At 39.0% G+C, this 12,831-nt stretch overlaps 1 protein-coding gene across 13 annotated transcripts in view; it reads left to right on the top strand.

Annotated features, from left to right (window-relative positions):
• Nucleotides 1-12,831, top strand: part of AOPEP (aminopeptidase O (putative)) — a 333,405-nt gene that overhangs the window by 21,112 nt on the left and 299,462 nt on the right. For all 13 annotated transcript variants that reach the window (XM_082697215.1, XM_082697214.1, XM_082697216.1 and 10 more), the window contains exon 2: nucleotides 10,342-11,277. In XM_082697215.1, the coding sequence (XP_082553341.1) occupies nucleotides 10,481-11,277 (797 nt within the window). In that variant the 5' untranslated portion in view covers nucleotides 10,342-10,480. The remainder of the gene's footprint in view (nucleotides 1-10,341; nucleotides 11,278-12,831) is intronic.

Below are 12,831 nucleotides of genomic sequence, written 5' to 3' on the forward strand. Positions count from 1 at the left end.
ATCCTCATCACAAGCACTTTCTGTAATTCCCACAACAACATTAACTCCAGTTGTTGTGTGTGGTTTTTTTTTCCCCTGCATATACATATCACAATAGTTCTTTCATTATGTGATCACAAATTATATGCAGTCACCCGTCTATGCTTCATGAAAGCTGTACATTTTAAAGAAAAGAGAGGCTATTTAAAGCAAGATCAGAGGCTACAGTTTATCTTATTTACAGTTTGGCTTAAAGATTGGTATTTAAGTTAGTATCATACCACATGTGGTAATCCTGCAAAGTGCTACATATTTTTATTTATATTTAAGGGACTACAGCAAAATCCCCCTTTCAGTGTGTTATCTTGCATTATTTACTCAGTGATAAATGACATTGCCTCGAAGGTATGAGTTTTGCAATGAAAGACCCTATTGTAGCATATATTTGTACTAAGGTGGGGCAGTGCAGGCTGTTAGAATTAGGGTTCCAGAGGGAATTTAAACTCTGAATATTCTGGTACCTGTTCAGTTAAAACATATAGCTTAATGTTGTTTTAACACTGCATTTTTACTCAAAGTAGAACAAAAATAAAAAGAAATGAACAAAAGTTAAAATGCTAGAAACTAATAAAATGAAGGCATGTTGGCATAGCCTAAACTCAAAGATCAAAACTGTAGCAGAGATAAAGGTGATTATCTGATTGGCTTGTTTCTGCTGTTTAAAAATAACTTCAACCTTGTCTGTTACCTGTTTCAGACACTGGTGAACCATTTCTATGAAATTGGTGACATATAAAAATGAGCTAAAAGAAAAGTTCTGAGGGGCCAGTTTGATAATCACTCAAACCTTTGAGTAGAAAACCTGTTCCGTGCTATGTCAGTGGGTCCACGAGTCATGAGGATTTCTGCTGAGTAGGGAAAGAACCAGTTATTTTGGAGAGTGTTAATCTTTTAGAGTTTGTATTTGTTTTGAAATAGAAATAAAAATTTAAAAATAAATAAGAGGAAATACCAATTTTGAATCAAGTGGAAATTACTTCAGGCCCTGCTCATTCAGAAATTTGGAGAATTTAAGCAGCTGCTGTTTTACTAAATACAAAAATAAGGAGACTTTATAGCAAATTATTATAAAATAAGTAATATCTTAGGACTAATATATTTGAGGCCAATGTGCTCCCCCAAATTCACTTAACACTTAAAAGATAACCATTCCATTATTTTCTGGGCCTCCATTATTTCTGATGAGAAATTAAGTGTTATTCTGATGAGAATCCAGCTGTTATTTGTATCTTTTTCTTCCTGCATGTAATGTTATTTTGTACTGGCTATTTTCAGGTTTTTATCCTTATTATTGGTTTTTAGCAGTTTGACTGTTGTACCTAGGTGTGGTTTCCTATCTTGTTTGGGTTTGTTCTCAGAGTTTGAATCTTTACATTTGTATCTCTCACGTTTGAAAAATCTTAGCGATTTTAAAAATAAGTAGTTTATTTTCCAATATGTTCAGATTTACCAAGAGATTTGCAAAGGTAGTATGGAGTTCCCATATATGTATGACCCAGCCTCCCCCAATATTAGCATTTACATAATCATGGCATATTTGTGAAGTTATAGAAGTAAATTGACAAAATGCTGCTAAGAACAGTTTTTCCACTAGTGCCACCCCCCTTTTTTCCCATTTTAGGATCCAGTCTACGATACCACATTACATTTTATCATACCCCCTAGTCTCCCTCAATCTATAACAGTTCTTCAGATTTTACTCGCTTTTCGTTGACTTGACATTTTTGAAGAGTACTGGCCAAATATTTTTTAGAATGTCCTTCAATGTGGATTTGTCAGATGTTTTCTAAACCTTAAACTGAGGTTATGGATTTGGGGAAGAATACTACAGAGGTAAGCTGCCTTTCTCATTGATGGAATCATATCAGGGGATAACGATACCAACATGGTTTATCCCTGGTGATAGTAACCTTGATAATGTGGTTAAGTTTATGTCTGCCAGATTTCACTACTCTAAACTTAGTATTTTTCCTTTCCCATTCTCTATTCTTTGGAAGCAAGTTACTAAGTACAGCTCATACTCAAAGGGAAGGAAGTTAAGCCCTACCGCCTTTTGGAAGAGGTCATATCTACTTATTATTTGGAATTCTTGAAGGACGGTGTACCATCCCTCCCCATTTATTAATCAGAATAGAGTTATAGGTTATTTATTTCATTCTTTAGGTTCTAATCCAATGCCATCATTATTTTCTAGCTCAGATTGTTCGTCTTTGGCCATTAGAAGCTTCTACAGTTAGTTCTTGTGTCTTTTTTAGATGCCCAGTTCCCACACCTCACCTTTTTTTTTTTTCTTTGGTTTGTTTGTTTTTAACTTTCTTCTTTTTTGGGCCTATCTGATGTTCTGGGCATATCTTGCATTTTCCCTGCCACACTCCTAGAATCAGCCCTTTCTCCAAGGAGGCCTGGTTCCTTTCATTGGAAAATGGTATTTAGGAACCATTATCTCGGTGCTGGTTGTTCTCACTCTCATTATTTTTTAACATATTTTTTGCTGCAGCATTCTTGCTCATCTGAGCTTCTTGAGATTTAAGTTCTGTGTATGTTAAACCTTTGTTGCATGGGTACCTGCAGCTTTGTTCATTGATTTCACACTTTTTCTCTCTGTTCTTAAGATTGTGTAATTGCTATATAAATATTTTCAAGATCACTTACTCTTTCTTCTGTAATGTCTAGTTTGCTAGTAACGTCAGTGAATTCTTAATTTCAGATATAGTATTTTTCAGTTCTTAAAATTTCCCTTATTTTTTTCCAGCAATTTGTTTCTTTGCTGAGTTTTCCTTAGTTCATTCATTATGGCATTTATGTCCTTAATTATAATACTAATATACTATATTAAATTCCCTGTTTACTAATTCTGATATTTGGTCCACTCAAGTCAGTTTCCATTGATTGCTTTTTCTCTAAGTATGGGTCATATTTTCTTATTTCTTTTTATATCTAATAATTTTTTACTTTATTGTAAAAAAAATAAAATACTTTATTGTTATTGCTACTTTAATAGAACCTGGATTTATGTTTCTGTGAAGAGTATTAATGTCGTTCATTAGCAGACATTTAACTCCAGTGAACTCAAACTTCCATCTTTACCTTCCCTGCAGTGGGCTGCAACAGGAATCCTAGTTCAGTATATTTAGCCATACTTGGACTATTTGGTCTCCCCCTATGGTTCAGGGTTTCATTAGAAAATTGGGCAGTATATATGCAGATTATGGGGCTCATAACTTTTCTGAAGTTTTCCTTCTTTACCATCCAGGTGCTGAGTCAGTCCTGAACTCTGTTCTCTGATTTTTTAGCCACTAAGATTGCAGGTTTCAGTCTGAATTTTAGCTGCACATGGCCTACTAGAGCATACTCTCAGATGAAAAGCTATGACACAGGAAACTCAGTGCCATTGCCTTCTCCCAAGTGTCAACTCCCTACAGTTTTTGTCAGCTTTTTGCTCATTTTCATGTGCCTTCAGATTTTTGTTGTTGTCTGGAGTTTATAAGTGCTGCCAGTAGGAGAATTGGTCTGATATAAGTTACTCTGCTATTACCAGAAGTGGTATTCTCCTTCATTTAAGAGGAAGAATAATATTAATTAAGTGATCAAACAAAAAATGTAAACTGAAAACTATTGTACTGTGAAGAAGTACTCAATGCTATGAGATCTAATGATAGGGAGATTGACTTAATGAGGTCAGGAAAGATTTCCTCGAGGACATGGTCAGGGGAGAGAGAGTTAATAAAGAGAATAGAAGAGGATTCCATATATTTGTTGAATGAATGGGTAATATGGTCCAGCTTTCTCTGCATCTTGGCTTATTTCTTTGCCAGTATTCTTATCTTCTCCATGTTTTTTTTTTTTTTAAGGTTTTATTTATTTAGGGCACCTGGGTGGCTCAGTTGGCCAAGCAACTGTCTTCGGCTCAGATCATGATTCTGGAGTCCCGGGATCAAGCCCCACATCGGGCTCCCTGCTCAGCAAGGAGTCTGCTTCTTCTTCTGACCTCTCCCTTCTCATGATCTCTCTCTCTCTCAGATAAATAAAATAAATCTTAAGAGAAAAAAGAAGGGGTCAAGGCCCTGATATCTATTCAAGGAAGAGGTACCTGGCTATAGACCTAGCATATGTTTTTGTATTATTCAGAAGACTACTAGAGATTGACCTGAAGTAGACATGTCAAAGAAAATAAATAGATTGTTTAACTGATGAAACAGTACAGGGAAAAAACAACTTGGAAAAAATGCAACAAAAAGCAGAAAAAGTAAAAGCTAAGTAGCAAAGAAAATCATAGTAGATGGACAGCACAAAATAATTGGCTGAGAGATCAATGCTATTACAACAGTAATCATGATAAATTAAATAAATTTACTTCAGTTATTAAAAATGATAATTATATTTTTTAAATGCAGCCAAATGTTGCTTTAAAAAGATATCCAAGGCAAAACAACCCAGAGCAGTTAATACTAAAAACAAAGGGATAGGGGCGCCTGGGTGGCTCAGTGGGTTAGGCCGCTGCCTTCGGCTCAGGTCATGATCTCAGGGTCCTGGGATCAAGTCCCACATCGGGCTCTCTGCTCAACGGGGAGCCTGCTTCCTCCTCTCTCTCTCTCTCTATGCCTGCCTCTCTGCCTACTTGTGATCTCTCTGTCAAATAAATAAATAAAATCTTTAAAAAACAAAACAAAACAAAACAAAACAAAAAAAAAAAAAAAAAACAAAGGGATAGAAAAGATATCAGGAACAAAATAAACCAAAAGAAAGCAGGTGTGACAATACCAATCTTGGGCCAAATGGAATTTCTAGGTGTTTCATCCAGCAAACACTTGCCCATGTGCACCAGGAGACATATAAGGATGTTCATTGCGGCATGGTTTGTAATAATGAAAAAATTAAAAGAATTTAAATATTAGCAGGGAAATGCATAGACTAATTGTAGTAGAATATTCATATAGGGACACTAAGCAGCAGTTAAAGGAAACAAACTAGATTTATGTGCATCTGTTTGGCTGTATTTCAAAACCATTGCTTGAAAGAAGTAAGTTACAGAATAATATGTCAGTGTGACACTTCTAAATACAAAATAATACATTTGTACTTCTAAGATTCCTTCTAGTTCTGAAATTATTTTATCAGATTTCACAGTAATAAGCCATGTTTGTATGATTATATGGATTTGAATGTCTGAGGAACTATGCCCAGAAACAGTATACTTTTCATTAAGTGAACTAGCTGTCATTAAGAGCAATCACTGTATCCTACAGAGTGAACACACTTGGAATAGCAGAAAGCTATCTTTCTCTGGACAAGTAGTCTATAAAATTAAATATTTTGTAACAACTCATAGTGTGCTCAGTACTATATAGTAAGCTTATGTGCAGAATTTCTCCTTTTCCCTTGAGCTGCTTATAGGAAAAGAGATGTGGCTTGGAGGGACAGGTGAAGACATGAGAAGAAAAAATGAGAGCTATCTGGAGGAAGATGTTGGTTAAGCTTGATTTTCTACTAGACCTGTGCAAGCCAGAACCCCTATTCTGTGGATAGCTAGAAATTATAAAGACCCTCAGATGTCAATTCCACAGATAATTACTGAGAACCTGCTATGTACAGGGCTTTCTGCTCACTGTGGTCATGCACGCAAAGATGAATCAGGAATCCCTTGTTGCTTACAGACCATTGGAAGGTACAGGTAGCTGCAAAATGAAGCAGATTAAGTTGAGGGTCATGAGAATGATGCGCATGGCTTTGTAGCTTGAAAGGAGAATGAAATTGTTCTCTTTAGAGGGATCTGGAATGGCTCTCCAGAGGCTGTTTTACACATTTGTAGATGTGTGCATTTATGTTTGGGTGATTGAAAGTGGCAGGGCAGTTTCTTCACCATGCCATAACTCTGTTTAGTTTTTGATCCTCTCTTCCTCCCCCTCCTCCTGCCTTTCTCAAGAAAAATACTGCTGTATGTTAATTCTTTTGAAGCCTTTAATGGTATTGCTGAGACAATCATTTAAGCATTTAAAATCCTACCACGTAATACCCTTATTTTAGAGGCAGCAGTGGTTAGCCACTGGAAACTAACCATTGGCTTTGATAAAGGGGGGGATTTTATATGTTATGGCTTATGACAGAGAATGGAAAAATGCTTCAGCGAGACAGGCTGGCATTTTAAATTGGAGCACAATAATAGCAAAAAGTGCTGAAGTCAACAGACTGCTCAGAAATATGGTTACTATTTGCTGAGAGAGGACTTACAAGATGGCCCCGTACAAGCATTTGGAACCACAGTTATTTCAGTTCATACTTAAATGTGGGATTGTGACCCTGATTGACGTCAGTGACAGTTGTATACCTGCAGAGAAAGGAGATTCAGGTCATCCAAGAATCCAAGGCAAGGAGGAAATGGGTGTAATAAGCAGCGACTTACACATTATACATAACTTAGATTGGAAGCCATGCGAGGTGACCATGATCTGAATCTTCTGGGGTTGGCCTAAAAATTCTCCTTTTCCCCCCAAACTATTAGAATATGAATTGAGTCTAGTCCACACAACTTGAAGACAGTAGACAAGGTAGAATGAAAATATAGAAGACAGTCTTACGAGGTGACATTTGATGTATGACTTGGACAATATGAGGAAAATGGCCTCAAGAGCTGGAGGATGAGAATTCTTCCTCCTCCTCCTCCTCCTCTTCTTCTTCTTCTTCTTCTTTTTTAAGATTTTATTTATTTATTTGACAGAGAGAGAGACAGGGAGAGAGGGAATACAAGCAGGGGGAGTGGGAGAGGGAGAAGCAGGCTCCCTGAGCAGGGAGCCCAGTGCAGGGCTCAGTCCTAAGACCCTGGGATCAGGACCTTAGCCAAAGGCAGATGCTTAACTGACTGAGCAACCCTGGAGCCCCTGGAGGATGAGAATTTAAGGGAAGAACCCACAAGGAGAAAAGCATCAGAAATGAGTGACCTTGCCAAATTGCTTTACCTCTCTGGTCCTCTTTGTCATCATTGGTAAAAGTAGAGAGTTGGACTAAGTGAGCCCTAAGGAATTTGTGAGCTCCAAAATGCAAAGAAATGAAGACTTAGTTAACATGGGCAACAGGGCTAAATGTTTTTGTTTGTTTGTTTTCTCCTGGTTTAATTGAGATATAATTGACATATAACCTTGTATTAGTTTAAGGTATATAACATAATGCTTTGATAGATGGATGTATTGTAGTGTTTGTTTTGGAAGATGGTAGCCCTGGGGGGGTGTTTGAAACATTAGGAACAGGATGGAAACGAGAGGAAGTAAATGTTGGCAAGAAAACATCTTCTGTCAGATGCAACAAGATTCCAAATTAGTGGGAGAAGATAGTGTTTGGGGGGAACAGCTCTTTCTTCTTTCTGATGTTTCCTGTCTTGTGAGGGGAGCTTAATTACTGTAGCATTGCCAATCACTTTATTTCTTCTGCCCTAAGGGAGGTGGAGTGGGAAGAAGAAATTGAACATGTTCTACTGCTGTCAGTTCTTCCCTTTTGCTTTTGGGCAGCAATCCTGATCTTAGAGGGCTTTTCTCCTTACTTCTCCAGGCCCTAATTCTTGGCCGGGAATGGTACCTTCTCCTCTGGGAGCTTTGACCTGATCCAGTGTTTCTTGTGATCCTGTGGGTAAATCTTTTGAATTTGGGGATTCAGTTTTCATGTATCTTTGGCTGCCATGCTGAATCATACTGTCCAATTTAGCCTTCGTCAGTAATGATGGTGATATTTTGGTATCCTTCTGCCACATCCTCGTCTTAGTTTTTGGTTATGTTCAGAATTTGGATGGGCAAGAAGAGGGCCATTCGTTTGGCCCTTTCAGACCCCAAAAGCTAGGATTCAAGAGGAAGGGAATTAGCTTTGTTGAGAAGGGATATTGTTTCCTTTGAATCTGATGGGGAGAAGGCAGTAGTTGTGAAGAACTACAGATACTTGAGTCGTGATGGAGTTTCAGAGATTTGAAATCATCTCAGTAAAGTAGGAGGCCAAATAATCAACGGAGAATGAGTCAGCAGGCGTGGAACTAGAAAGTTAAGAGAAGAAAAGAGTGTGGGGGGTGCATTTAAGAATCCACTGAAGAGAAGAAAACTGTTGCCAGTTAGGGTGACATGGTGATGTTAACAGGCTTGGATATGGTTGGCGCTCAAAGGCTGACTCATTATCTGCCACCAGTCACAAAAGGGGTGAAAACTGGTCTGTAGAATATGTTTTAGTTTTAAATTATATTAATTTTCACGAACAAATGGAAAGATCTATTAGGGTTAGACAATGAACATATTGTTACAGAAGCTAAACAGTTCTTCAGACATGGTTTACCTAGCCCCTAAGTTAACCCTTGTCTCAATGGATTCAGATTTTCTTCTTGTCTGTGTGTGTGTATGTGTGTGTATATACTCAGGTTTAAAAAAAAAATACTAAGTAAGGTGTTTTTAACCTTACTTTCAACAAAGACTGCATATTAGCAGTGTCCCAACATCAACAGGATGATGTTTTAACATTTGTTGTTTTTCATTACGTAGATATACCCAATGGCTTTATTGAAGGTTGCTATTCCTTACACGACAAGTTCAATTGCTTTCATGCAGAAAAGAAAATACTCTGCTTTCTTCCCTTTGCCCATTGATTCTTCTAGAACTAAGGGGAGTGCCAGCTTCTTTATAAAGTAATCTCAAAGTATTCTTTGCATCCCTGATTTCTCTCAATTCCTCTTCCTTTAAAAATCAGATTGTGTATCCCCACATGCAGTTTGGTGGAGGGTGGGAGAATAGGGAGTAAGGAAGGATTGCGGGAGGTGATTGCACTTGAACTGGGTGTGGAGAAAGAATAGAATTTGACAGGTGGTTATGGGTGTGTGCCAAGCATGGCGCATAGCTTAGTCCAAAGAGTGTGGAGGCCTGGGATCAGATCGGAGCAGAGTGTTGAGCAGGCCCTTTGGCTAGAGGGCAAGGATGCAAAAGGTGTATGGTCTCTACAGTGGGGAAAGTAGCATGAAACAGGATTGGACAAGGCTGCAAGAAGCCAGATTTATTCTCCCCCCCCCGCCCCCATTAGGGTAGGTAAGATTTTTCTGAGGAAATAGGCTATGGAGATGTAGAAAGTGAAAATTCAGTAGGTTTGATTTCTAGAATTAGATTCTAAAAGGAAGAGAAATAAGAGTCTAGCAGACGGACAGATAAAATCTGAGGGGAGGGGAGGAGGAGTTAAACAGAATGAAAAGGGAGGTTTCAGTTCTACTTGAAAAGCAAGTGATACTGTTTTGTAGTTGATACAAGAATACCTCCTGTTATTTAGAAATACAAAAAATACAAAAATTATTTTAAATATATCTACTCTCTCAGAGTTGTTATCCCCCCCTTTTTTCATTTTTGGTAAAAGAATAAAAAATAAAGTACAGCATATGCTGAAAGAAATCAGGTATACAACAGGGACTGAAATAATTTCAAATAATTTTTCTTTTAGGCAGATTGCTATTATAAAATAAGAATACATTTTGATTCAGAACTTTTATGAAGAACTTGGGCATTTTATTACAACATCTGTTTCTACATTTTAATTTCTCCTTTTCCTTTTATAGATATTTGCATACTTTTTTTTTCCAAATGAGAAGACCTTTTTGTTTGCCACAAGAAGGCTATTATCCAGAATGTTAATGGGTTTTCAGCTATTAAGATGTAATGATATACCTTGAGTATTTAACTATAAATTTGAAAAATCTCCATGAACAATCTCAAAGGAATACTTAGAATGCACTCCTGGTAAATTGGCTCATTTTCCTGTAATTTACTGGAAGTGCTGATATGAGAGCAGTCCTAATGTGAAAAGTACATTAATCCCTGGAGTTACATTTTATGTATTAAATTATTACTCTCAAAGAATAAAACGTATGAGGCCATTTAGCCTTCATTCACATTTGTTACTTAGAATCACAGTAGAGAAACAGTCACTTATCTCTGATGCACAAAATTAGAAATGTTGCATTTAATATCTTTTAAAACAAGAGGCACAGTGATGCTCAGTTATGCCTTTGCATAACAATTGCTCTTTTCCCAAACAAGGGCTGTTCTAGTTAAGAACAGGATTCTTCGGGGCTTTGTGGAGGCCCCTTTCATTCCATTGGTAATTGAAATATTTTTAGAAACCCATAATGCAGCTTTCTCTGATGTCAGTCAGAAAGATTAGTCTGCCTTCTAGCCCTGAGCTTCTACCACATTGGGGGTTATTAAAGGAGCTAGTCAGTTTGCTGAAGCAGTGGTTGTAGGAACACTTTGAGTCTTATTTGGAATTTTGTCTAATTGTGTTTTTCTTCTTTGCCAGGGGACTGAAAGTTGTGGAACCACAATTTGTGACATCAGGTGTTTTTTGGGTAAGCAGCCATTTATGATTCTGGAAGATTAAGGCAGATAGGAAGCCCCTTCTGAGACTGTAACAAACCTCTCGAACAACAGCCGACACCATGGACCTAAAGCTGGACCCTTCCCGGGATGACCTGCCTCTCATGGCCAACACCAACCACATACTGGTGAAGCACTATGTACTGGATTTAAATGTGGATTTCGAAAGTCAAATCATTGAGGGCAGCATAGTGCTTTTCTTTGAGTCTGGGAACAGGTTCGAGAAACAGAGTGGTTCCACCAAGGAAACCCGCCAGTCAGAGTCCAGCGAAGCCTGCAGATTTAGGATGCCTGAACCCTGCCATAGTCCTGGGACAGATACAAGGACCTTCTCACCTAAAACAGGATATAATGATTTTGCAATCTGTGGTAAAGGTGAAAAAGATACTTCTGGTAAAGATGGTAACCATGACAACCCGGAACAGGCTTGTGGGATTTCTAGCTCAACATACTGCTGTGACACAGGGAATCACAGGAATGAGGAGTTTTTGCTGGTGTTGGACTGCTGTGATTTATCTGTGCTAAAGGTTGAGGAGGTGGATGTTGCTGCCGTGCCAGGTATTGAAAAATTTACAAAGTCTCCCAAGCTCACAGTTGTTTCTGAGGAGCTCAGGAATCAGATCGTACATGAACTTGTGACTCTGCCGGCAGATCGTTGGAGGGAGCAGTTAGACTATTATGCTGGCTGCAGCCAGGCTCCTGGCTGTGGGGAACTCCTGTTTGACACTGACACTTGGAGCTTACAGATCAGGAAGACAGGGACTCAGACAGCTACTGACTTTCCTCACGCCATAAGGATATGGTACAGCACCAAACCTCAGGGGCGATCAGTTACATGGACCTCAGACCAGAGCGGCAGGTAGGTTATCTGGGCGCTCCACGGCCCCCTGCCTGGTAATCGCCACACTGGGAAGTGAGCCTTTGCAACGATGCTCTTCCACAGGGGACAGTCTCGGGGCAAAGATGCTCCTCTTTCTTCTGTGGCATTACCCATGTAGCCTCAGATCCCTAGGCCCACAGTGAAGCAGGTGAATTCCCAGGCCTGCTCAGTTCTTAATAGGATTATTTCCCTTAAGTCAGGATGAAAGGATTACTTTCTCAAGCCCCTGTATTTCTGAGTTAGGAGATTGAAATGCAAGCCTAATAATGAAATCCTGAGCCTCGCTCTCCATTGGGATCTCTGCTGGCGACTTAAGTGCCGTAGATAAGAGTGATACAGGTCTCTGAGCAAATCCTTTCTCAAAGTTCCTTCCTATTTCTCCTGAGGGAATCAACTGCCACCACATTGGGTGGGTCTGAAGCCTGGCCAGGTCCTTCTTCCAGATAAACTCAGCTCTGCTTTGTGACTTTCTTGCCCTACCTATCCCTTGGCAGCCATGCTTCCCTGGACTTTGTCAGTTGTCATATAGTGCAATCCTGAAAATACTGGGAAGGACTGGTTCTGAGGAACGTGGCACGACCTGCTGAAGCTACACACTTGCTCCTTTGGCCGCTGTTCTTCCTATTTGACACCAGGAGACTCCATCTTTTTTTGTTTTTTTTTTTTTAAGTTCTATTTAGTTCCTTGAGAGCGAGCACATGAGCCCGGGGTTGGGGGCACAGAGGGAGAAGCAGACTCCCTGCAGAGTGGGGAGCCTGATGTGGGACTTGATCCCAGGACCCTGGGATCATGCCCTGAGCTGAAGGTAGCTGCTTAACTGACTGAGCCATCCAGGCGCTCCTGGAGGCTCCAGGTTTTGAGTGTGGAGAGAATTGATGAGGCATTGATTGCCAGGGGCAGTGTTTAGGCAGCCATTTGTCCTTTTCTTCTTGCCCTTCCTCCAACAGTTGTTCAGGGTTCTTAGAATTTGAGAATTTTAAAATCAGACTTCATTGATTCATCATTATTTTACCTGTTTCTTTGTGCTAATGTACTGCAGGTCGGTACAGTAATTATTGTAGAGCTTGGCTAGAGAAATGTTGATCTCAATGACCTTGTTTTGAGTGACTCCCTTGACAGAGCGGTGATCTTAAGAAATTGCTTGTATCTCTTCCCCAACTTACCTCCTAAAACCTTTTAGTTTTGTTTTTTTTTTTAAGCATCACTTTGACTTTGAACTCTAATTATACTTTTCCTCTCCTCCAATCTTGCCTCTCTGCTCTGCTCTTCCACCCCACTGAGAATGAGTTCACTTCTTATTTCTGTTGGAGTCTGAGGCAGCCTTTGAGAAATTGCAGTGTTGGTGCAAACTTACACTGGTACAAAAGCATACTGATTTATATATAGAATAACATTGGATATTCTTGTGAAAACAGGAAAAGAAACAGGTGTTCTTATTGTATCTTTAAAATTTTTTTGAAATTATTAAGGGTAGGGTTTCAATCAGATCTAACAAAATATGGCTTCTGAATATTTAATTTAGGAAATCATAGT

This window comes from Mustela nivalis (genome assembly GCF_964662115.1).
Source record: "Mustela nivalis genome assembly, chromosome: 13".
NCBI classification, from domain to species: domain Eukaryota; kingdom Metazoa; phylum Chordata; class Mammalia; order Carnivora; family Mustelidae; genus Mustela; species Mustela nivalis.